We start from the raw sequence: 26,707 nt of genomic DNA on the forward strand, positions 1-26,707 counted from the left end.
TCTAAAAAATATAAAATACAATTATATTATAAAATAAGATCTCTCGAAATCATAAAATATATTATCAATTATTAATTTATATTATTTAAAAGGATGTTTGTATTTTATACCTCAAAATCATAACATTGACTTATTTATTTTATGTTAGCCAAATCATGTATACATACAAATAAAAAATAAAAAAACAATGATTAATGTATGGAGTGCACTAACACTCGACGATCTACTAATAAAAAGAAACTAGAAGAATTATAATAGTGAAACTCTCTAAATCACCTTTTAATTGCGGCCGCATTCTCTAAAAAATAAAACTCTAAAATATAAAATGGTTAAATATATAATAAGGGGTAAATTCGTAACTCATTTCATGAAAAAAATAAAAAATAAAATCTCTAGTACATGTTTGTCCCTTCAACCCTTGCGAGTTAACTAGTTGATTTTTGTGAGCTTAGCAATAAGCTCGACCTCCACGAGTGAACTAAACAACTTGACCCTTGACATCATGAGTGAAATGTAACAAATCTAATTCAAGATTCATATTAATCCAATATTTTATTAAACTTGATAGTTCACTACCTATCAAACCCTTTTTGTTCCAAAATAAATAAATTATAAAAAAAATTGTCTTATTTTTAAAACAAATATGTAACAAAAATTCAAGCCCTTATTATTATTTTCATTCCCACCAAATCACCAACACACACGAACAAAAAATAAATAAAACACAAGATTTCTAACATGGTTCGACAATCAATGTGATCTTTATGTCCATGGAATGCACTAATACTCAACAATTCACTAATAAAAAAGAACAATAAGAGTTATAATGGTGAAAGTTTTTTAAAACACCTTTCAATTACGACTGTACTCTCTTTGAAAAAAAAACATTTAAAATATAAAAGGATGAAATATATAATAAAGACAAACTCATCATTCATCTCATAAAAAAAAAATTCTCCACAAGGTGCTACCCCCTTCGACCCCCCGCGAATTAACCAGACAACTTGATAATTGCAAGCTCAACTGTGAGTTTCACACCTTACGAGTTGACTAGGCAACTCAACTTTCAACATTCTAAGTGAAACACAATAAAATTGATTCAAACTTTATAATCTAACATTTTATTAGTCTTGATAAGTCACTAACTATCAACCCTTTTTGTTCCAAAAAACCAAGCTATAAATGTTTTGTATTATTTAAAACAAAAATACTTATTATTAAAACATATCAAAAAAAAATTATTTCCATTTCCATGATATAGAAGTGAAGTCTTGAGTTGTTATTATTATTTATTCTTTACTTGAATAAAAACCCAAAAAAAAAAACACCTATTATTTGTTAATAACATATGTGATGATTATACAAGAAAGTCCAAAACACCTTATTCCAAACTTGAAAGTTTGTTGTACCTTTCACTCTTTATTTGTCCTTTATTAACATATTAAATTTATAAAATATTAATTAGATATAGTCATGCTATTTCTTTAATTTCTATTTGTTAAATAAAAAATCTGAATTTATGAAAGTGCCTAAACCATACTTTTAATGGAAATTAATTTTGATATCTATAAAATTTTATACACTAAAAATTTATGGGTGAAATCCTGGAAAGAGTTTAAGATAAAGATAAATAAATTTACGGTGAGTTTTAGAAGTTTTTAAAAACCTACTAGTATGACTTGTTTGGATTTGATTATATATAATTTTTGTTTTTATAAATAAAAATATTATTTCTATATCCATCTCATTTTGCCCCGTTCTATTTAAAAACAAAATTTGGACAATAATGAAAATACATATAAATAAATTAGACGGAGTAGGGATGGGGTCAATTGACTTGAGTTGAACCCGTTTCATTAATGTCATTCCTATTTGCGACCACCACTTGCAAGACACATGGCGATAATTTATAATAACAAAATCATATAAACATAAACCCTCATTTCAAAATAAATAAAGTGACAAGTTGTAAAATCAACAAACTAAAGCACGAAATACTTAGACTAAGAAACACTCCACTAGAAGAATTAGAGGTTTGGTTACTTCTAGAATCGGATGCAGTCCCTGCACCAAAAACTGAAAACGGGGATGGAGCCGAAAATGGAGATGGAGATGGAGACAATGATATGGATGGGAACATGGTTTCCGGAGACGGGGATGCCATGGGCGATGTCTCCCAGTAACTCTCATTACCTGCAATACATTCATCATTAGTGTACGTACTCATAAATATTAGAGTTGGAGAAAGCTTCTGAATGGAGGAATTTCTCAAGCTCGATGGCAATTACCTGAGCAATTAACATGAGAAGAATTTACCAAGCTGCACCAAGAGAAAAAAAATTAGGAACTTTTAACAAAGCTTTACATACGTAGTGAAGAAAAGCAGTAGTTGATTTGGTCTACATATATCTTGGACATGCAGGTTCTGTAAAATTATTTGGTCATATTTGGCTTGATTTTTAGAAAATGGGAGAGCCCCACATGAATAAAAGGGTTGTCATACCTTCTGAAAATTTTCCGACCGCCATGGCCACGGTACACACAAGTGGTGATGTTGCACCCAGCAGGAGTTTTGGTGACAACCACATCGCCTATGAAGAGATGGGATGCTTTGCACTGTAAACGATTGCAGGCGACCATGATCCCAGATGGAAAGCATTGCAGGCTGATCATCAAACAATGAAATTAAATATATGATGATGTAGAGCTAATAATGAAAAAGAAAATATATAGAAAAAAAAAGGGAGTTTGATTACTTGAGATGAGTGGGTGTGCAGCTACATCTGATGCAGTTATTGGCAGTGAGAGCATAGGAGCCATTTGCAACTATTAGGCTTTCGTTGTACCACCTGAGATTTGCTGATGAACATGCTGCACATACACCATCAAGCTACTCAAAATGGTATTCACAATCACCAAGTAATTTATACACATGTTGTGAAAATGGTTTAAGAGACCGGTGGTAATTTGTGTCGGTACTTCGTGTTTGTGTCTTGTCAAAGAGTAAGTATTTTAATTATTAAATAGGTAATATGTTGTGTCGTCAATTTAATCTATTTAACGATCAGATCATCTTATCATATAATTATATAATTAATGTCTTAACTAGATATGCTTTTACTTCAATTTATTGATATTTTCGTTAGACGATACATTTTACTTATATATCGTATCGATCTTCTCCGATACACGATATCTCCCAATATTTTTGTCATTGGTTATAAGTATATAATTTATATAATATTAAAATTTTTTAAATTAAGAATATATATAATTAAAAAACTTAATAACATTTTATTTTTTATTTTTTAAATTATTAAATTAAATGATAAAGATAAATATAAATGTATTAAATATTATTAATTTAAATATATAAAATACTTATAATATTTAAGTATAAATATATATTTGAGATAAAATAAAATTTTATCATTTAATTTTATTTACATGTCAAAAATTATATATTCTATTATTTTATAATTTTAAAAATTATTATATTATTTTATACTTCATTAAAAAAATAAACAGGGAGTTAAATATTTACAACTTAGTAATTTTCTTCAATAGTTTCCCAAATTAAGACTTGATTGACAGAACATCACTTATTTCTAGTATCCTATCCCCACCTAAGGAGACAAAAAAGGTAAAGACAAAGGTGGGGTTATGGGTTATGACCCTTTTCAGATTATGGCCTGGTTGGTGTGTGACAGTAATTGACCCTAATTTTTCCTCCAATCTGAGTAAAATTAAACCCTCAACAAACAACCGAGAAGTAGTCCAAAAATTTTATGTAGCTCCAACGAGTCCAACCTACCAAAGAGCTCACGGGTTATGCAAGGTGACCAAGGACATATATACCAGTAAAATCTACAGTTTTACTATACCACTAGTATAAATGCGTGTAGTGAAATCTAAATTATTGGACATGACATAAACAAAGGTAGAAGATGTAGACAATGTACATGTTCCTTATCTAAATTATTGGACAATGACATAAAGGTAGAAGATGCACACAATGTACACGTTCCTTATACCGAAAAAACAAAGTCGTATGTTTCCTCGTTGTTTCTTCCATATCTAATAACTTAAGATTTGTGAGGCAATCGATGGTTTATGATAGTCTTAATTGTTAATTAATCAAATTTATCCTAGGTGTTAGGAAGTGTCCTAAATTCCTAATTAGTATAGATTCATTTTTTGTAAAGAATATTATATAAAATATTTCTAGGTTAATATATTATTGTAATATTAGACTTCCTTATAGAATAAGGAAGGTTGTTGGAAATATTTTTATAAATATTCTAGGTCATAAGGGGAAAAAGTTATGAGATGGTGATGGGCTTGTAGAGACTATACGAGTTGGATAGAGATATGAGGAAGAATGGGAGGTACCCGATGGAGCAAGAGGGCTCGTAGTAAGGTATGGTGGGGAAACATGAGATATTTTGAGAACCCAATAATTATATTTGGTTCTGTCCTCTGTAATATTCTCTATTGTATAGTGAAATTATTCTCTCTCATCCGTGGAGGTAGGCATGTAGGCATGGTTGGTCGAACCACGTTAAAACCTCATGTACCATATGTGTGATTGTTTTATCTTTGTGTTCTTAAACTAACATTGTTGGCATCAAAGTTTTCGTTGGCATAACACTAGGCAATTCGAAGAAGAACAAGCGTGTGAGAGTCTCATATATCATCAACATATCTACAATTTTTGAGGAAATTAAGGGCACAACAATCCTAGGTTCCAGCAGAAATTGGTGATGATAATCGACTAACCTGGTATTGGGATAGCCAGAATGTCTCCGGGGTTGATCACCGGTTGGCCGAGGCCGTTAACCGCGGCCAAGTCAGTGACAGTAGTATGATATCGAGCTCCAATGCTGCCCAAGCTCTCCCCTCTCTGTACCACATATGACATGTACACAGCAGTCGCACCGTTGTTTGTGTTACCAAAACATGTGCATGGCAATGGAATCACAAGGCTCTGCCCATACCCAGCCCCTTTTCCTCCATTAACGCTTCTTATCTGATCTGCACTCACAAGCCCCCCGTACCCCTCTGATATTAAATCCATCGTGTCAGCCGCTTTGACTGTGTAAGTAGTGGACAGAGAACGGCGAATGCCGTCCACACAAGGACACAGGATGGGGACTTTCACGAGTGATTTTGCAGGGATGATTTGGCTTGCAGAGGATGGCCTTGTTGGGTCCATGGAGTTGGTAGCCAAGATATCAGAGATGTTGACTTGGAAGCGTGATGCAATCTCAGAGAGCTTGGAGTCCCAAGGAAGAAGATAGGAGAGAAGAGAGTTGCAGGAGTCTGAAGAACTGCACGGTTCAATTACAGACTTTGCTTGCGTTATGGAACCAAAAGAAAGTAAAGAAAGTAAAGAAAGATGAAGAAGAAGAAGAAGAAGAAGACGGTGGAATTGATCTCTCATTTCTTTCTTCTTTTTTTTCTCTGGAGTTGGGAGCCAGGTGGGTTGGCTGTGGCCTGTGAAGAAGACAATATAATTATCAGAAAGATAGTTGGGAAGACACTGACAGAGACAAAAGCAGAGAAGATGATAAGGGGGTTGAAGGGAGGATAGGACAATGGATACCCATCTAACTCCTGAGAAGGTCAGCCATGGAACCTAACAGTCATTGGGGATTACTGGCTTAGCAGGTATCATCACACTTCTCAAAAAGGTGATATATATGGTGATAATCAAGCCAACCGCCTTCTTAATTGAATGGGGCCTCTCTCCCCCTTTCTGGAAATGCTTACATATCCCTCCAAGGGATTCCAAGCTGTAGTTTATAGCTTGCAGAACATTACAATTAATGGTCAGTGTCCTATTACAATTGCCTGGGATTTTTTCCTACAAATGAGTGGAGTTTAGTATGGTTGGTAGGTTGGAATTAATTTCTTTAAGGTGAAATGAAACCTAATCTTTGCAGATTTTCTGAAATAGTAACCCTAGTGTTTTGGAAAGTATTGCCATATTCTTTTAGATTTGCAGAGATTCTTGCTGACTAAAGTTTATTAGGAATGGATTGTAGAGCTGGAAGATTGGTTATTTTGTCAGGACATTGACCAGTTAGGAAATGACAATATTACCCTTTTGGTCTTCTTGGCAAAAAATAATGAAAAAAAAAAAAAAAATCATCTTTATGGGGTGGAAAAACAACATTAGACATGAATCCTCCTGATTTTGGGTAATTTTTTTGTTTTGGACTTTATTTTGAATTAATTCAAATAATTTTCATGATTTAAAACCCAAAAATAAACATAAATATTTACTCCATATTTATTTTTATAATAATTATATAATAAAAAAATAAAAATATATAATTTTGGAAATTAAATATTATAAATTTGTTTTCATCTTAAATATATCTTTTTACTTATATATGTTATTATAATGATAAATATTAATACATTTATATTTAATTTGATAGTATTTAAATATAAAAATAAAATATTATTAAGTTTTTTAATTATAAATATTTTTAATTTGATATAATATATAAATAATATATCTAATAATATTTCTGTGTTTAAAATTTTTTTCTTCAGCATAACATGCTAAAGTTAGGGGTTGGGGGGAACAACGGCATTTGATAATCGACGGCCAAGCACAGAATATCCCCGCTCATGAGAGGCGGCGATCGTCGACTCCCTCCATCCGTACACTATCCGGCGACGTCTGGACGCAAACGCAAGCCCTCTGCCATCCCGAAGCAATGTCATGATCACGTAAAAAGGCAAAGATTGGTTGTCAAAGAAGAAACCGTAACCCTAATAGCCAACGGAGCTGACGAGCTGCCCACATCAAACAGATTCAGTTCAATTCAATGTTCACAACGACAGGAGAAGAAGCGGAAGAAGCTAAAAAGAAGACAAAAATCAGCAACAACAGAGGCTCATCGCAGATGGGTTTTCTCTACTCGCGATTTATCCGATTACAAAGGTTCGAGATTCTAACTCATTACATGTGTATCTTTTTATTAATTCAATTTCTTGTAGTGGGTTTTAAGTGGTCCCATGTGACAATGGTTGTTGGTTCAATTTTGAGTTTACGAGAATTGTTCGTTTTTGAAATGCATAGTAAGGTGTTACAGAAGATTGTCTTCAGTCTTGTTTGAAAATTAATTGATAGGGCCGAGTAATTGGGGTTGGGCTAATTATCTACATTCAGTTCGTGGCCAAGTTTCAATCCAGGGATTGCTCCTAATTGGTCTCAGGGGACTTTGTTGATTGTGGGCCCATGTGGGTCCAGTGGAGGCCATGCGAAAGAATCCTCTACACCTGACAATTATGGACTAATTTGTAGGGAAAGCTCTCATTTTGTGTCAAAGCATGCATATAAGGACTTTCAAGATGATCAGTTTGATCCTTTTCGAATGAAGATTTAAGTGCATTATTTAGCATGTTTCAGCCTATGTTAGTGCAAAATTGATTGTTTTATAGACAATGTTTCTTATGGAATTTGTGACTAGCCACTTAAATATATAGACCGTGCTTTGGGAGGAAAGCCAAGAACTACTGAATTGATGAGTTACAAAAACTTGAATGTTGGAGAGAGTGCAGTGACTTAATGTAATTCTACCTCCTATCAGAAATAAATTATCTGGAATTCTGACTTAATTCGAGTTCCTTTTTAGCATTCCTGCTTTTGTGGCTGAGAGATGGTAGAAATTGCAGAAGAGTTTCCTATGGGAAACTATGGATAGGAAATATCACTTAGTGGGTTGGATAAAATCGTGTGCTGTAAACAATACAGTGGCCTGGGCTTAGGAGATTGGTGACCTTTAATGTAGCTTTCTTGATTGAATGATTGTGGAGGTTTGCAGTAGAAATGAGTAGTTTGTGAAGATGTAAGTGGCTGGGAAGTACAGAGAGGAGTATTGTTTGTATTCTTTCATTAGTAGAAATCTGCAGAGGATGGTCCTTTAGAGAGGGATTAGGAAGGGGTGGGAAATGTTCTTTAGACAGATGTTTGTTGTAGTTAGGGATGCATAACAAGTCCATTTTTGGGCAAGCACTTGGCTGAACACCATGGGAGATGGCATTGAACTACTTTAGGGGTTCCCACATTTACTCCATTTGGCAGAACAAAGGAGGTTATGGCGGAAAACTATTTGAGCTGCTTGGGGGTGAGAAATCTTGGACATTTTGCTTTATTACGGCTTTACATAACTATGAGGTGGAGGCAGATGGGGTAATTCTTTGTAGTGTTATTTGTAGGATGTGTTCTCAAAGTCAGAAAGGCAATTCTATCAGAGGGAATGGATTCTCTCTTTTTTTTGTAATTGTGTAATTATACTTGTTTTCTATGATAGCCATGTATCCACAGTCAAAAAACAAAGTTCTATTCAAAATCCTTGGTTTATCTAGTGTGTTTGACACAGGTTCACGCATGCTGGAGCCAGTGAAGTTTCTTGGGTGGTAGCTATTTGGCAATCACTTTCATGAAAATTCTGTGTGTCGTCTTCAAGTTTGGTTGATTGAACAAGTAATATAAGGAAACTTTTTGGGTTGAAGATGGGTTCCATTTTCTGTTTTTAGTCATGGATGCTAATAATATTTTCAAATCTTGCACAGCATAGCTAAATGTGATAGACCTGTATGATTGATTGGATTATTATTATTATATTTTTCATGATTTTATTAGGTTTCTTGTACATAACTTTTGCATAACATAATGTCTCTGCTGATATAATTGTATCCTACCAACATGTGTGAGAGATTAATATTTTAAAATATGTTTGTGTTTAATTAGGTTATGTGGCCCAAGACTTTGTGAGAGTTGGTGACAGTTCACATTAAAGTTTGGGGCATAAGGGTGGGGTGGTGTGAGTCTGCAAGTTTATGGGCTCTTTGGAAAGAAAAGAATATGATACCTTTTTAAGGGTAAGACTAGGTAAACCAAAGCTATGTGTAACAGGATTATCCACATGGTGGCTTTTTTGCATCTTAGCTGGATCAGTTTAGTGGAACTCATGTGATAGACTTCAACATGGGTTTGAATTTTTTTTTCTTTGTTTGACTTGTGCTCATTTTTTGTTGGTTTTGCCTTTAGTTGGATTCATGCATTCCATCCTAAGGAATTTAATGGGAATACCTTTTCCTACCCACGTGAAGTCAGTCCTCCAAACGACTTTTTTAGTCTTAACTTTGATGGTTGTTCTTTAGGAAGCACAGGTGAAATCTGAACACATTTTCTCTTTTAAGGGATTCTTTTAGAAACTGTATTAATGTAAACTCTCCTGCTCTTTTAGAACTGTGATTCTTACTTTTCTTTGCCTTTTTGTCATGGAAAAACTTGTAGGGCTGAATTCGGAGCTCTAAATTGGTCTGAGAGAAGCTGAAAAATTGGATGTTTAACAACTGAGCATGTTTGCCAGAATGTTGTGAAATGGATCAAACAAGGAAAAGCAGGATGTTGCAATATTTTTTTTATTCCCCCTCCCCTCCTTTTTGATAATCACATCTTGCTGATCTTCTTAAGGAAGCAAGTGATTTGTAAATAACTGTGCAACCTATCTTTTCTGTGGTTGCCAGAGAGTCATGATAACAAGGTTAAGTGTCTTTTCTTTAGAGGGTATCTTGTGAAACACTACACCTTGTCAAGGGTTTCTATTTGTCTTTGGGCATTTTCTTATCTTTAGTACTTATGGGGAATCTGGAAACCTCTTTTGTACTCTATTCTCTTTCTCAGTTCAATTTCCCATGAAATATATTCTTTCTAAATTTTCATTCTATAGGATTATGCATTGAACATAGATCTTGAAATGAAGTAACTGTAAATCATATAGGAAAATTGCTCTTATTTTATCTGTGCAGTTTGATCTTTCATCTAGATTACAATGTTCATCACACCTTTGCTCTAGCTAAACCTTTTCTTTCATTCTGCAGATAAGGTTGTTGTTGTTTCCTACAATATACTAGGTGTTGAAAATGCATCAAACCATCCAGATTTGTACTCTAAAGTCCCAACAAAATTGTTGGATTGGAACCGGCGAAGAAAGCTCATTAATAAGGAGATCAATCAGTATAATCCAAGCATTCTTTGTTTTCAGGTAAGTGTCAGGATGTTCTATAAGCATTTGATGTGTGAATTCTTTGTTCTAAGGAAGACTAGAGGATGAAGATATTTGTCCTTTAGCAGAAGATGAGGGCTTTGCATTGAGTGTTAAGTATCTGGGTTCTTTTTTGTTTTCTTCTCCCTTTCTCTCTCTCTCAGATCCTTTCTCCAGTCCACTTTTTTTCATCTGTGTCCATGTGATGTATCTTGTTTGCTGAAGTTTCATTTTGATCACCTTATGATTCCTCTATATTGTTTCCCAAGCTTGAAATTGCGTCTTGATGTTTCTAAATGTTAATCATCTTACTGGGGGTGGGGGCATGTGCATGTATGCGTGCACCTGCTTGTGTTAATCTATGTTATAGTTTTCCTGTGCTTATGGAGAATGAGTCACTGGATATATGCAGTTGAAGTTTTTGCCATTCATTCTCAATGATTTTAAAGAGTGGAGCATGTTGCAAAATGTCTTGGATGCGCTTGCATTCTAATAATATGCTCGCATGGCTGCAGGAGGTTGACCGTTTCAATGATTTAAATAATCTTCTGAAAAAAGGGGGTTTTAAAGGAGTTTATAAGGTATATCCTAGATCTAAAAAATCTTACAACATATAATCTGACATGACTACTAATGTACGATCTAAGTGCTGATTTCCAATTACCATTTGCTCTAGGCTCGCACAGGTGAAGCATATGATGGGTGTGCTATGTTCTGGAAAGATGATCTGTAAGGTTTCTCAAGTCCATTGAAAATTGAAAACCCTTATTATGTTTCTGTAACATGATGATAAATGGAGTAGTAGAGTTAATCATGTTAATTATTGATTCACTTGGAATATGATTTAATTATTTGAAGCCCAGTGGTAGTGATGAGGAAAACGTTAATCATCTTCTTATTCATTGTACAGTGGCTAGTGTGTTGTGGGGGATTGTTCTTAGTCTGTTTGGAGCCCAGTGGGTCTTTCCAGAAACTGTAAAGGAGGCGGTTATCAGCTGGAAGGGTTCTTTTGTGGGTAAAAAGAGGGAGAAAATTTGGAGATCCATACCATTATTTATTTTTTGGACGGTTTGGAAGGAGAGGAATAGATTAGCATTCGGGGGGGGGGGGGGGGGGGTTAGCTATACAGAAAGTTAAGAATTCTTTTGTTTGTAATATGTGGGGGTGGGCAAAATTGTATAATGGTGCGGAGCCTCGTTCTCTTATAGGTTTCTTGGAGTGGATAGCCTCCAGTTAAGGGTCGGTGGGTTTTTTTTGTTGTGAGGTCTTCGTCGCCTCATATACTCCCTGTATGCTATGCGGCGCTTTGCCTTTTGCTAATATTTGTGTTTATTTATCGAAAAAAAAATGATTTAATTATTTGAAGGTTCTTATTTATTTGCTTGGTAGATCTTTCTCTATGCCTGTTAATGAAGAATTTGAGTTGTATTCTAGTTCCTTGGTAGCTGCAATTGGAAAAAAGTTGGATGTGGAAACAGGCATCATGATTTTGTTTTTTATGAGGATGTTCATTCATAAATTGAGTATTCTAGTTCAATAGCAGTGAGCATTTTCTTTTTATAAATTAGTTCATGTTTTGATTCTTCATTTATTTTCAATTTCCTCTTTTCTGATACTTGACTTTTAGCAAATCATATTTCTGAATACAGCTTTACTCTTTTGCATCAAGAGAACATAGAGTTTCAAAATTTTGGTCTCCGTCACAATGTTGCTCAACTTTGTGTTTTGAAGGTATGAATGGTTGTTGATATTAAGAATTATGACTTCTATAGCTTCTCTTTTCAGGTGCTTATGGCTTTACTTCCTGGAGGCATGTATGTTATATTTTTAGTGCATTTATAGAAAAACTTATCTGCTGATTCCTGATCATTTTCAAGTAACTTGGTAACTTTTTTTTTTTTAATTGAATTACAATCTACCATGTAAATATCTTTTCTAAAATTGCTCATTTTCCCTGTTTCACCCTATCTACTACCTCTGCATGTGTGTTTGGGTTGTGATAAATGAACTATATGAAACTAAAATATCTTTTAGATGTGATTGCATATTCTAACAATATATGGTCCCAACTTAAGAACAAGGATTCTGAAAAGTGCCAAGGTTTGATGAAGGATATAATTGTACATAGGCTTGATGGTAAAGAAGGATTTAGCTAGACCCAAGCAGTGGGATTAAGGCTTTGTGGAGTTGAGAATAATCCATCAATCTATACTCAATAAATGTTTGGGAGCACTCAAATTAGGTATAGAACTCTTGGTGTCAGATCAAACTCCAATCACCTTGTAGGGAAATTATCTAGTGATAAATTTGAATTTGAAGTTCAATATGAGTCTCAGAAAGTTTTAAATGCTTGACTTTGATCAAACTTCTTCCAGTCTATAAGTAGAATTATGTTGTCTTCTTATATAAAAGTTTACAAAAGTTTTAAGTCCATTTACATAGGCAAGAGTATATAAAAGTAACAGATCTTTTGGGTACCCTTTCCTTGCAACCTACAATTTTACCAACAAAGGCGAATTGGCTCATAACATTTTGTGAGTTGCATTTGTTTAGTTATACTATTTCTCTTTTTATTTTGTGGATATTTCTTGAACTTTTGACAATTTGTTTTTAAATTGGTGAGCCACATCAACTTGTTTAAGATTTGATTTTAAGATGTCTACCTGATTGGTTGAGGGACATGTGCTTTTAGTCTGTCCAGCATGATGCCAATATTATAACTTTTGTGTTTTCCACATCTATTGTTTTTATATTTCTTTGCCTACATGCTTTGCTGCTGTGGAGAAGATCACTCTTGCTTCCAACTTTTGACATATTTTCTTTCTCTTAGTTGACTTTTCTTTTTCTTGTATAATAATTCTATTTTCATTTTTTTTTAAAATCAGATGAATCGAAATCAGTCCAATTCCGATGTAGATACTAAAGCATCACAGTAAGTTCTCACACATGATTTTCTTTTTCAAGTAACAAAATTATATTAATAATGAAAATGCATTACAACAAAAGGATGAGAGATATCTAACAGAGGCTAAAGGAGAATAGAAAAAGAAAAATGTGGTGGTATAGATTAAATAAACACAAAGCAATCCAACCACAATTCAAGGGGGGCTGAAAACCCCCATGAAGACATCCATGGACATGGCACCCTTCTTGGTTAGCCTGTCAGCTGCTTTGATCTAGGCTCCAAAACTCCATGTCTGCTGATAAGTTGGAAATCTCTCTCACACCAATGCTCCAGCAGTCTCTCTCTTGGAAGTTAAGCAAGAAAATAACCAGCGAAGCATCCCCTTACATAAGAAGGTTCTTGATCCTCATAGAGAGCCTCTCTCAAGCAGCCCAAGAAAGCTAAAATTCCCACCTTGATGCCGAAACCAAAATCAGCTAACTTCAAGAAATCCCCACATGATATTACGATCATACTTGTCATTTCTTTTCCAGCCATGCCTTGCATGCTATAGCTGGAGTAGCACAAGGCTACTGCAATATGCTTCTTTTCTTGCCAAAGCCTTCAAAGGAAACAATCATCATATCTGATATCCATAGAGGTGACCGTTAAATCCCTGCTTAGGAAATAGTCATCATAAGATCAGGGCTTTTTTATAATGCTATTCTTCTCCTATGAAATCAATTGTTTGTTTCCCATCAGGGGGAAAAAAATCATCTGCAGTTTTTCCATTAGCTAGGCAAGAATACACCTTTCAAGACATTAGATTTTGTGAATTCCAATTTAAAATATGCCTTTGTTATTGTTCTCATTGGACCGAACTGATAAACCTTTGTCATTGTTCTGTCTGACTGAACTGATAAACCTTTGTAATTGCACTTAATTCTTGTAGTTTTAGCTTTTTATTTGTCTGGGGTGCTCATGAAGCCATGTCTTCTGTCAAGCCTCACCTTACAGATGTAGGCCTTATGCATTGTGTGTTAGACTAAAATGGGTTCTGATTATAACATTATAAGTTTTTTTTTTTTTCTTTTTGATAGGTAAGTAGAGCTTGTATTAGAAGAGCCTAGAAATGATGAAAACAGTACACACTAAGTATACAATCAGAACACCAAAAAAACTAGGCGAAGAAAACAAAAAACCTTTCCCCTAGCTAGACATATAGTCATTCTATAAAGTCAATCATAGACAAAGTATGATCCTCTATAAACACCCTAACCCAATTTACAAGAGTATACAAAAAGGAATGTTTTAAAGCTTGGTTCGACCGTTTGATACCATTGAATGCTCTTTCATTTCTTTCTATAAGGTCCACATTAAGCATAAAGGGGCAGCCCTCCAAGTCTTCTCCCTTCTCTTACCCACAAAGGCACCATGCCAACCAAGCAAATTCCTTTTAATTGAAGAATGCAAAACCCACTGCACACCAAAAAAAGGAGAAAATCAAACTCCAAAGCATTGTAACCTTTTTACAAAACAAGATTAAATGATCACTAGTTTCCTCTTTCTCTTTACACAAGTAGCACCTATTCGGCATATTCCATCCCCTCTTTTTGAGCTGATCGATGGTCGAAATTCTTGTTCCCAGACACTTCCCAAGCAAAAACGCTCACCCTCATAGGAGCCTAAGACCTCCAAATAAGACCCCAAGGAAAAGGGTCACTATAGGCCCTCATGAGGGAGCAGTAGAGGGATCTAACAAAGAAAATGCCGTCCCTACTTTCTTTCCAACTCAAAGCATCCTCCACTTCTCTTCTCACTACCAAAGGATGCAATTTTCAGAATAAGCCCTCCAACTCTTCCAATTTCCAATCATTAAAATGCCTTGAGAAGTGAGGATTCCAACAACCTGACTCCCCACTCCTCTCCCAAGCATTTGACACCCATTCATCTTTGCTAACCGCCAATCAATATAGGTTTAGGGAATGCTTCTTTCAATGTTTGGTCTTTACACCACAAGTCCTTCCAAAACTTGACCTTTCTCTCATTCCCAACAATAAAGCGAGATCTACAACGAATACCCTTCCATTCTTTTCTAATGGCTTTCCACACCCCCACACCATAGCCTTCCCTTGCCACTCTCGAACACCACCCTCCTTCCTCTAACCCAAATTTGTTGATGATGACTTGTTTCCAAAAGGACTTCCTCTTTACCGCAAATCTCCAACTCCACTTCCCAAGTAAGACTTTGTTTAGAGCCACAAGTCTACAAATTCCTAAGCCTCCCTCCTTCTTATCAATACAAACCAAGCTCCAATTCCCCAAGTGAGTTTTTTTTTCTAAGGCAACACCACCCCACAAAAAGTCCCTTTGAATCTTTTCAAGTCTTGCACACACCTTCCGCAGAATAACAAAGAGAGATAGGAAGCAAATTGGAAGACTTGATAAAGTACTTTTTATCAAGGTGAGCCTCCTCCCCTTAAAGAGATATTGCCTTTCCCACAAAGACAATCTTTTCCCGAATCTCTCTTCCACTGCATCCCACACCCTAGAAGATTTGAATGAGGCACCCAAAGGAAGTCCCAGATAAGAAGTAGGGAACTTCCCAACTCTATACCCCATCATTGAAACAACATCTTCCAAAGACTCAATCCTTCCTCTGGGGATAACCTCACTTTTATCTTTATTCACTTTTAAATTAGAGATTGCCTTGAACCACAAAAACACTCAACTCAAGTATCTCAGATTTTCACTATTGGCATTGCAAAAAATTAGAGTGTCGTCGACAAACAGGAGATGGAGCAAGTCCTTCCCTTCCCCACCGCTTCTTCCCATCTTAAACCCCCCAACGAAGCCCCCACAACTGGTTCTAGACAGCAGTTGACTGAGAGCCTCCATGACCAAAATGAAAAGATAGGGAGATAGTGAGTCACCTTGTCTCGAGCCCTTAGTGCTGTGGAAGAAGTCGGAATGGGTTTCGTTGATTAAAACTGAGAAGTTAGTGGTGGAGATACACCACCTGATCCAGCTAATCCACCTTTCTTCAAACCTCATATTAGACTTGACAGCAAAAAGGAAGTCTCAGTTGACATGGTCAAACGCCTTCTCAATGTCCAATTTTAGAAGGAGGCCAGGATGTTGACCTTTAACCTAGAATCCACAGCCTCATTTGCAATCAAGGCAGCGTCTAGAATCTGTCTACCCCAAATAAAGGCATGCTGGTTGTAACGACCTGCTCCCAACCGTGTAGATATTGTCTGCTTTGAACCCAAAGGGAGCCCTCACGGCTTTAAAACGCGTCTACTTGGTTAAGAGGAGCCTCTACATATATAGCGCCAGGAACTTTCTCCCCTATCCGATGTGGGACATCACAAACACCCCCCCATGCAGACACAACGTCCTCATTGTGTCCCATGGGATTGTGGGGTCCAACAGACAAACACCCCTTACGGAACCAAACAAACCCTCACACCGGGGTCGGGGATCGGCTCTGATACCATTTGTAACGACCCACTTCCAACCGTGTAGATATTGTCCGCTTTTGACCCAAAGGGAGTCCTCATGGCTTTAAACGCGTCTATTTAGTTAAGAGGAGCCTCTATATATATAGCGTCATGAACTTTCTCCCCTATCCGATGTGGGACATCACACTAGTTATTTGAAACCAACATCCCTACTATTGACTTCAACCTATTTGCTAGGACTTGGGCGAGAAGCTTGTATAGTCCTCCAACCATACTGATCGGTCTAAAGTCTTTCAACCCTTCCGCACCCTTTTTTTTGGGAATTAAAAGTAGTAAAGTGGAGTTTAAACCCCTCTAGAATGTGCCAAGGCGAAAGAAATCTTCGAAAAGAGCCATAATCTTAGTTTTAGTAAAATCCCAGCAAAAGTCCTAGAACGCCATGGTGAAGCCGTTTGGGCCTGGTGCTTTGTCACTAGAAAGGCTGGAAAGGGCTTCAAACACCTCTTTCTTCCAAAAATGGCTCTTCTAAACTTCTATACCTTTTTTCTCCCAGCACTCTAAACTGAAGACTCCCAAGACGCAGCCTCCAATCCCCATTTTTTAGTCAGTAGAGTCTGGTAAGTCCTGCACACCCCGACCTTGATTTCTTCTTCGTCAATCAGTGTAACCCCATTAATTTTCACCTTGGATAATAAATTCCTTCTTGCCCTAGCATTGGCCATCTTATGAAAAAACCTGGTGTTTTTTTCGTCTTCCTTTAACCAAATTTCCCTAAATTTTTGTCTCCATGAAGCTTCTTCCAATAAAGCCCATTTTTTATACTCCTCTAAAGCCTCTTTTCTAACCTCTGCCTCCTCGATAGAAAGGGGATTAACTCTCTCCTTGGAATCCCATAATTGAACTCGAGAAAAGGCTTCTGATTTCCTAAAAGGGACATTGCTGAAAACTTCTTTATTTGACACTCTAAGATCTTTTTTAAGAGCTTTCAGCTTCTCAGCAAGGCAATGACTACTACTCCCAACAACCGGATACTTAATCCACCACTTCCTCACTAACTCTTTGAATCCATCCGCTAACAACCACATATTCTCAAAACAGAAAGGGGTTTTGCCCTTTTTAACCCCTCCACCCCCTAGAGTGATGGGACAGTGATCAAAGGCAATTCTGGGAAGAGTGCATTGGAAGATACCTGGAAAGTGGTCCTCCCACTCATCGAAAACTAAAAAGCGATCCAACCTTGATGCAACTTGAGAGTTAGAGCCACCACACCACGTGAACAGGCCACTAGAAAGGGGTAATCCTTCCATCTCGGTTCCTCGATGACTTCAAAGAACCTTCTCATCTTTTCCGTCAAACTAAACTCATTCCTCCTTTCCCCTGGAAATCTAACAAAGTTGAAATCCCCCCCCCCCCCCCCCCCCGTACACACCAGGGATCGTCCCACAAACCTTTAATTGCACCCAACTCATCCCAAAAGTCCTTTTTTTCCCTTGAGAAGACTGGACCATAGACACCAGTGAATACCCAAACAAAACCATCTTCCACATTCCTAAAACGACCCGAGATGGTGAAACCTCCACACTCCAGCTCCAGAAGATCCAAAACTATATTGTCCCAAAAGATCAAAATGCCTTTGGATGCTCTCCTAGCATCAACTGCACCCCAATCCAAAAACCTACCAACACCTAGACTTTTCACCACCTTTAATGACATCTCTTGCATCTTTGTCTCAATAAGACAAACCAAATATGCCTTCTGGGACCTAATCACCAATTTAAGCAGTTTACATTTCTCCCTGTCATTGAGCCCTCTAACATTCCAAGAGAGGATTTTGATCTTCATCAATCCACCGAAATTAGCTCCCAATAGTTTATGCCACTCCTTTTGGATGCAAGTGCAGAATCTCCATAATTGATCGAACAATCCAACCTCTTAAGCTCCCTTTTAGAGCGAGAAACGGGCACCGATCTTCCTCCCTTTACAAGGGGTCCTACTACTAGCCTTCTTCCACATCTTACTCAGCAACAAGTGGATCTCTTTATCACACCCCTCAATCGGCATTCCCAAAAAACTGCTAAACTCTTTGAACCTGGAGAGCTCCTTGTTGGAAAGCAAGCCCTCACCAAGAGAAACATTTTCAGGGAAGACGACCTCTAAGCCATCTGGCAAAACCATAGACAGAGGCCCTTTCACAGCTTCAGCCCCTTTCTCGAACGCATCGGGAGAAGCCATCTCGGGGGAATCACCCCTTACCTTCTCAAGAACACTCCCTCTATAGTCCCCACCAACAATAGCAAAACCCTAAGCCTAGAAGGAGAAGAAGGAGAAAAAGAAGAATAAGGCCCTTCCCCTTAAGAAGTACAGGACGAAGAGAGCATACCTTGGAATTTGAGGACTTCTTCTAGAAGGACATCATCAGCTGAAGGCTTCAAAGTCACCACTGAAACCATCAGAGTTGACGCGCAAGGATTGGGGCCTTTAAAGGAGGCCAATGCAGTCGACGAGCTACTAAGGTACCAATCTGAAGGAAAATAGCAAGGAAGAGGAGGAGAAAATGATCCAAAGACAAGCTTTTCCCCTCTCCTTAAAGGGCAGCCCCGACCCAAATCTAATTGGGCTTTAAATAAAGAAGGCCTTTTAAGTTTAGCACCTTTCTCTGGGCCCAACAAAGTCTGGCCCAACACAGAAGAGCCCCCTCCATTAAGCTCTAGCCCATCACCTGTGGGGAGCAGACTGGTCTGTGCACTAGCAACTACTCCCATCACATCAAGGATGGTGTCTTCTTCCCCTTTTGCAGAGATCAGTGGATCATCCAATGACACCAGGCTAAGCCCCCTTCACAAAAAGAACTTCAGCTACTCTCTGAGGGGCATGTGACCCATCCACGCCCTCATCCCCTCCCCCCTTCCTTTGCAACACTGCAAGGGTTTCACCTCGCTCTTCCATGGAGGAGTCTCCCACCACAGCTGGATCGTGTAACTGGTGGAAACAACCACCACCTGCAGGGAACTGGGAAAGTTCCACCCTTTGGCTTTGACAAGAATCCTAGCCCACAACAAAAACTTGCTTTCCGACGTATCCTCATCAACAGCCACAAGCTTCCCCCAAACTTTTGAACAGACTCTTCACCCAAAGATGCAAAGGGAGACCCAGAATTCTAACCCCACACCTCACAAAACTCCTTGTCCTTAGTGAGACACCCAACAAAGGGGTTCCACCAATCCAAAAAGAGACTTTTTCCCCTAAACCACTTCACCCTTGTATGAAGAACCCATTCAGCTTTGCCAGTATCTTCAAACTCAAAGAGGATTAGGGGTCCTCCCAACAGAGCCAGGTGAAGATTTCCTTTCAACCTCCAAACAGACTAAGCTTAGGGCTTAAGAGAGACGAGATCAAAGAACGGGTCAGAGAGTCCCCCCCCCCCCCCCATCTCCCCACCAAGCTCCTATTCAGAACTTCCTCATTACTGTCAATCACTTCCTTTTCGATTTCCAGCCACACCGCATTACGAAGTTCAGCAGAGCTAGAAGTCTTTGCCTCTACCATGGAGTACTCCTTCCCACCAGGGGCTTTAGGCTCTTCTCCCCTTTGGGCCAAGGAAAAACCCAAACTTCTCAACTTTCCAGCCAAGAGTTTCCATCCCCCAACCACACCCCTTCCTTCGGGAAACACCAAGGAGAATCTCTTGCCTTCCACATCCCAAGCTGTGCAAAACAGAAAACGTCCTGCCTTGTTACTGCACAACTCCAACTGGTACCTTCTGCCCCCCTCCGCCCAAGATTTTCTGAAACGATCCCCTATCTTGAGACTGTTGCAGGTCTCAGCCCCTTCCAACAGGAAGGCCAAACCTTTACCACTGAAGTGGAACCAGGAAGAGAAGTTTGGGCCCCTCTCACAGACTCTCTCCCACTCACTTTCCCTTTGACCTCTCCAATAGAAATCTCAAAGGTCTTTGAATCCACACCGAACCAGCACTTGCCTCTGGGAGAAACCACTGCCATTGTTCCAGAGGACAGGATCTTTCCTTATAAGTTATTTTTTCTTCCAATTTCTTTTTAACTTTCTCTATAGATGTAAGAAAAGAGGAGAAAATGACCAACTAACTATAAAGAAAGGTTCCTTGCTACCAGCTAAATTTAACCATTGAACCATTATAGGAAGTGCCTGAAGTTAGAAATGATAATGAACCATCAACCATCTCTCAAAGAAGGTTCTAGTTTTGGGAAATCTGCCATCTGAACTGGTGTATTCATCATAATTTCAACTTCTGCTTTAAATGAAGAATCTTTGTTAAAATAAAGAGTGAGGAGAAAATGACCAATTAACTATACAGAAAGACTCCTTAACACCAACTAAATTTAACCCTGAAACTATTATAGGAAGGTGCCTGAATGTAGAAATGATAATGAACCATTGACCGTCTCTCAAAAAAGGTTCTTGTTTTGGGAAATCTGCTATCTGAGCTGGTGTATTTGTCATTCTTTTAACTTTCTGCTTTAAACAAAGAATCTTATCAAGCTACACAAATATATTGTGTCAAAACTTAAAAGCAAGTTTAACCATAGGATTTGTGTTTCATACATTCTTTATTGTGATGGAATAATGGACACTAAGGACAAGTCTAACCACAAGGTTTTTGTTTCGTAATTTATTTAGTATGTTAAATGCCTCCAATAATATGTTACATGTACATGTTATTTTTACCTGGCCTCTTCATATTTTAATGATTGGGTGTTACTTAACTTTTGGAGTTGTAAGTTGTAACTTGTACAGCATCTCAATTGTCCTATGCCATAGGCATGCAAAGTTGAAATGTTAAAAAATAAAAATAAAAAAAATAAAAAAACCCTTTACTTTATTCAGAAAAGGAGGAATAGATTTTTTTTCATTGTTTTCATTCCACATATTTCTTGAACAAATTTTATATTTAAAGTGTTGAATTTGCATTTTTAGCTGGGAGGCTATTGAATTAGCTGTACTTGTAATGGTTTTCCAGGATATTCTGTTATATTATCCTTGTAATCATGGGTCACTAGTTAAGCAGCTGATGTTGAATGTGCATATTTAGGATTCCACCTACTCGAAGTTTAATTGTTGGAAATATACATGTGCTCTTCAACCCAAATCGAGGAGACATCAAGCTAGGTCAGGTAATAATTATTACTAGCTGTCTAGCACTGGTGAAGTTCTTATAATTTGTAAGCTGTGATTTAATTTGTAAGCATTGAGATTGAAACCTTTTTTTGTTTTAATTTTTTTCTATTTTTTCTTGTTTTTCTTTTCCTCTGGTATAGATCTGAACACAAGATCTGAACACAAGATCATGTTAGATTGTCGTAAATTTGGAGCTTCAATGTTGAATTTTTGTGCATTAATATATTCATTAAGGTACCCCTTTATGACTGGTTATGGATGAATCAAACATATTCAAGAAGGGGTCCCATATTATGTACTTATACATAATTTACTGATTAAGATAGTTCAGTCGGTGTGAGGTAAGCACTATGCTAGAATGATAAAATTCACTATATGCAAACTTTGCAAGGAAACTGGAATCTACACTTCTTGAGGGACTTCAATGATTGGGAGTTGGAGTTGGTTGGGGACTTTCTCCACATATTGAGGGGTTTCAAACCTTTCTTGGAGGAAGATTCAGTCCTATGGAGGAAAAGAAGAAGTGGTCAGTTTAGGGTCAAGGAAGCTTATAGTTTATTGACGAAGTCTGATGATATAGGTTTTCCTTCAAGAAGCATTTGGGTGGCAAGAGTGCCAACTAAAGTTGCCTTTTTTACGTGGGAGGCGTCATGGGGGAAGGTGCTAACTTTGGATAGACTTCAAAGAAGAGGATTTCAACTTCCAAATCGTTGTTTTTTGTGTGGATGTGAAGAAGAAAGTGTAAATCATATCCTTATATATTGTACAGTGGTTAGGGCTTTATGGGATATTGTTTTTGGTTTAGTTGATGTGAAATGGGTTTTTCCAGGAACTGTAAAGGAGGTTTTAGCTAGTTGGAGGGGATCGTTTGTGGGAAAGAAAAGGAAAAAGATATGGGATGCCATTCCGTTGTGTATTTTTTGGACGGTGTGGAAGGAGAGGAATAGATTAGCTTTTAGGGGGGGGGGGGTTTGAATGTTCAAAAGTTAAAGAATTCTTTTGTTTGTAATTTGTGGAGTTGGGCCAAATTGTATGTAGGTGAGGAGGCGTTCTCCCTTATAGGCTTCTTAGAGTGGATAGCTTCCGCTTAAAGGGAGGTGATTCTTTGTTTTTGTTTTTTGAGGCCTAAGCTGCCTTGTATACTTCATGTATGCTGTGCGGCGTTTTGCCTTTCTTAATGCATATCTTTTACTTATCAAAAAAAAAAATTATCCACACAGTGGGGTGTTTCACATGGAATTCTGGAAGATAGTTTTGCTAAATAACTTTAAGACATTATGTAAAGGTGGTCTGAAATTTGAGACGACTTTCAAGTTGTTCCTCTCACATTTGCTTGGGAAAATATGTTTTTAGTGAAAACTGAAGAAGGATTGAAAATGTTTCTTTTTGTTAATGCAATTGTTGTGCCTTGAGTTATCCCCCATCAGAACTGTGTTGGTGTTCTTATACCATCAATCTCTGTGATGTTTGTTAATATATGTGAAACCATGATGCAGATGCGGCTGTTTCTCGAGAAGGCTCACAAACTATCACAAGAATGGGGCTGCATCCCTGTTGTACTTGCTGGAGACCTTAACAGCATGCCACAGGTGATAGATGTAACTATTAATTGAATAGTGTCAAATCAAATGCTTTTTGTTGGGGTTTATGGTTTCCTTGTCAATTTATAACTGTGCTTGTTTTTATCTTGCTGTCAGAGTGCACTGTATCAGTTTCTGGCCTCATCTGAGGTGAGTCTCAAATTTTCATGTTGTGTCAAGCTCATAGGTATTGTCTTATTGAATATTCTCTTGCAATATTGCGGCACTCAGGTTTTATATTCCTCCTACCTATATTTCTCTTTCAATGGAGGATTTCTAAATTTGTGCGAAAATGTTGGGATTTATTGCAGTTGGACGTCCGGTTACATGATCGCAGAAAAATTTCTGGGCAGGTGGAACATCAGTCACAACATAGAGCCTACAGATATCAGAATGAAGATGCATCCAGGTATTGCTTGAAGTGCTTGCATAGTCCTTGAGGTGACTGTTGACATCCATGATTCACATTCAATTTCAAATGCATTTTAACAGTGTTCATGACCTCATAAAAAGAAAAAAACAGTAAAGTTAATGATGTGAAATGCTTTACACTCTGTTAATTGAGCAGTGTTACATTTAGTGTAGCTTTTGCATGTCCAGATCAAGGCCATTGGTGCATAGATGGAGCAATGAAGAATTAAGACTTGCCACTGGCAGTGATGGAGTTACTCATCTTCAGCACTGTTTAAAGCTATGTAGTGCATACTATGGCATTCCTGTAAGATGTTCAAGTCTTATAATAAATGCTTGTGACTTTCTGGAAATATCACAGTTAACTTGCCCTGAGAAGTTTCTTTCATTGTCTTTGACAAAGATAGAGCCATGACTTCTGGTGTCTTACATGGATAACTGCTGTTGAATACTAGTCTCCAAAAAGTTGTGATCCTACATTTTATGTTGGCATCTGATCGGGGATAAGGAGTGTTCAAGACAGGGAACAAAAATAGGAATGCTTTTGTTGACATTTCTATTAGGTCCATTTCTCTTGGCGCATTTCTATCTCTTATCATTTTTCCCCTCTAATATATGGTGTGCGATTTGCCCAGGGAAGCTGTAGAACAAGAGATAATTATGGAGAACCCTTAGCAACGTCATACCACTCCAAGTTTATGGGAACTGTTGATTATATATGGTAGTTCAATTTTATTGAAACAATCACAATATTGGTTGTGCATTCAAAAATTTCTCGATACTGATGATAGTGATTGACACAGGCATACTGAGGAACTTGTTCCTGTGAGAGTTCTTGAAACCTTACCTGTTGATATTTTAAGAAAAACAGGAGGGCTCCCAAGTGAGGTAACTTTCCTCTTTGTATACTGTATAACTATTTCTGCCTTTCATCTTTATAAACGTATTATATCAATATTATGCTTAACATTACTTATCTAAGCTGCAGTTACTAAGCTTTCATTTGAGAATCATAGGCCTCTTCATTTTGTTAAAATAAAACTTGAAGTTGTTGTGATTGATGATCATTTGCACTCATGCATTACAACTATCCATTCTGCCAAAGTCCTATTAGGCACACCCTCATATTTTGAATTTCTTTCTCTTGAAGTAACTGATGCCTGATCAATGGTGTGTTCTGGAAGAGACTTCAAAGGAAAATTTTCAAGTAATCAATTCTAATGTTCCCTAGAATGATTTCCTATAGTGCTTGTTTGGATACATATTCTATTTTCTGTTTTTAAAAACAGAAAAAGTGATAACTATACAAAATATAGTAACTCTTATATAAAAAGTATGAACTTATGTTCTTCAAAATTATTTTTAAATTTTTAAAATTTAAGGTAGTAAAAGATTTTTAGTACCTTAATTATTTTTTAACAGTTTTTAAAAGTCATTATCATTTTAAGGTAAGCCCCAAGAATTCTTGTATTTTATATAGGAGCTACTATCATTTTCTGTTTTGAAAAACAAAAAACCAGAGATGTGCCCAATCGACACTGTAGTTAGCAATTTTGGACACGCCTTCTGTCTTTCTTATATTGTTGCTTGGCACAATATGAGCCTATTAGATTAGATTATCTTAGATGCCTGTGAAATGAAAGGCTAACTCTTTTTCGGACAATTTAGTTAAAATATTGATGAAGATCTAACCTACTAGATTAGATTTCCTGGGTACCTGTGAAATGAAAGACTAACTCTGTTTTGTACTCTCTTTACATACCTATATATATAAAATAAAAATAAAAGGGGGATCTTGATTTCTAGGCAATACATGTATGCACATCCTAAACTTTAAGATACAACTTTCCATGACCCTCAGTACACAGATGGCACCTACTTTTTGAAAGAATAATGCTCAATGTCATGGAAGACAGCTGGGGTGACTTTGGGAGTCCTGTGAGCATCCATGCCCTTTTGGATCCGAGGCAGGGTGATGGAAGATCAGGAAGAGTGCACTATTTTTTCTCTAAGAAAGCCAATCAATGGCATGGTGGAAATTTTGAACCCACTTCCCAGACGTACAGTTATTTTCAAGGAATAATTGACCACTTCATCCATGATGTTGAACAAATTGGATGGTAAACCGATCTCATGTTGACCTAGAATATTGCAAATTGAGATCCAGTGATAGGTGATTCCTGAAAGCCCTTCTTTGTGGAAGTTGGTCAACCATTTCTGGCATCAACTTCATTGTGGAAGTAGCATAGGCAGCTTAAGTTACATTAAATTAAAATATTTCTCTGCAACAAATGTGTTTATCAAAAATTGCTTATGAATAACGCTTTATCTCTAGTATGGAGTATCTTTCCAGATAAACAGTCAGCGGGCCATTGTTTTCCAAGTAATCTGTTTGTACCTATGAGATTGTGTTTCTTCACTTTGGGTTTCTGTCTATTTGGATCTACCTATTGATGTTTGCTTTCCTGCAGAAATGGGGCAGCGACCATCTTGCTCTCGTGTGTGAATTGGCCTTTGCAGATGATGGCAGTAGTTCTTGACCTAGTTCAAGTCCTCTGATTGGCATTTATTGGAAGCTAGTGTACAAAATGCCATTTTATGCGGTTTCTTGGAGCTGGGCTGCTGCTCTTAAGTTTCCATTGTAAGTTATATGGCGCAAGCAATGTGATTCACACTACACTATAAACATCAAGCATCTGAATGCACCCTGATGCATGGTATGAGTTCCTCCTCCTACCACATCTTATATTTATGGATATGATAACCATGTGCCCACAGGGCATCATTAATGTGGCACATTGGAAAGATTTCCAAATTTACTTTGAAGAAAAGTCTTAACAGAGAAAGAGGGTAGAGTTTAAGATAGTAATGTGATTGGTTAATGGTGATCCTGAACCCAACTAGAATAATTCATGGGGCCACTGCAGAAGAAATTCTGGGATGGCAATTGCCAACCACCTTTGAAGAAGAAAGTCAGATGGATACGGAAGTATCGTGAGGTTGAAGAAAAGTCTGAAAAGTGATGGACACCAAGGAAGATGTTAACAAAAAAGGCGGAGATAATAATGGAATCACAAGAAGTGAGGAAAACAGCGAGAAATCAAAATCAAACATGTCGTATGGTTCAAGACAAAGACAAGGAAC

General features: G+C 37.2%; 2 protein-coding genes and 2 long non-coding RNA genes across 6 annotated transcripts; 3 read left to right on the top strand and 1 right to left on the bottom strand.

Annotated features, from left to right (window-relative positions):
* Positions 1-1,926: 1,926 nt before the first annotated feature.
* LOC100247526 (lysM domain-containing GPI-anchored protein 1) lies at positions 1,927-5,719 on the bottom strand. Its single transcript, XM_002276088.4, has 6 exons — positions 5,606-5,719; positions 4,780-5,496; positions 2,757-2,871; positions 2,504-2,665; positions 2,289-2,320; positions 1,927-2,193 (listed from the first exon to the last, which is right to left on the bottom strand). The coding sequence occupies exons 1-6, from the start codon at positions 5,607-5,609 to the stop codon at positions 1,940-1,942; spliced, it is 1,284 nt and encodes a 427-aa protein (XP_002276124.2). The 5' UTR covers positions 5,610-5,719; the 3' UTR covers positions 1,927-1,939.
* LOC132252763 (uncharacterized) lies at positions 4,062-5,379 on the top strand. Its single transcript, XR_009464544.1, has 2 exons — positions 4,062-4,152; positions 4,655-5,379. It is a non-coding gene; the product is annotated as an uncharacterized LOC132252763 (long non-coding RNA).
* LOC100252635 (carbon catabolite repressor protein 4 homolog 5) lies at positions 5,585-26,359 on the top strand. Of its 3 annotated transcripts, XM_010665291.3 has the most exons (14): positions 6,565-6,958; positions 9,907-10,070; positions 10,586-10,651; positions 10,747-10,799; positions 11,720-11,801; positions 12,956-13,002; positions 21,487-21,568; positions 23,069-23,161; positions 23,270-23,302; positions 23,464-23,561; positions 23,753-23,870; positions 24,199-24,284; positions 24,367-24,451; positions 26,035-26,359. In XM_010665291.3, exons 1-14 carry the CDS (start codon positions 6,643-6,645, stop codon positions 26,101-26,103), a joined length of 1,392 nt encoding a protein of 463 aa, XP_010663593.1. In that variant the 5' UTR covers positions 6,565-6,642; the 3' UTR covers positions 26,104-26,359. The 3 variants fall into 3 exon arrangements, with proteins under 3 accessions (XP_019082132.1, XP_059589940.1, XP_010663593.1); XM_019226587.1 differs by lacking the exons at positions 24,199-24,284; positions 24,367-24,451; positions 26,035-26,359 and adding exons at positions 5,585-5,670; positions 23,971-24,129; XM_059733957.1 differs by lacking the exons at positions 24,199-24,284; positions 24,367-24,451; positions 26,035-26,359 and adding an exon at positions 5,585-5,670 and having other exon boundaries at positions 23,753-24,129.
* Positions 8,775-9,696, top strand: LOC132252764 (uncharacterized). Its single transcript, XR_009464545.1, has 2 exons — positions 8,775-8,901; positions 9,071-9,696. It is a non-coding gene; the product is annotated as an uncharacterized LOC132252764 (long non-coding RNA).
* Positions 26,360-26,707: the final 348 nt, after the last annotated feature.

This window comes from Vitis vinifera, chromosome 17 (assembly GCF_030704535.1).
Source record: "Vitis vinifera cultivar Pinot Noir 40024 chromosome 17, ASM3070453v1".
NCBI classification, from domain to species: Eukaryota; Viridiplantae; Streptophyta; class Magnoliopsida; order Vitales; family Vitaceae; genus Vitis; species Vitis vinifera.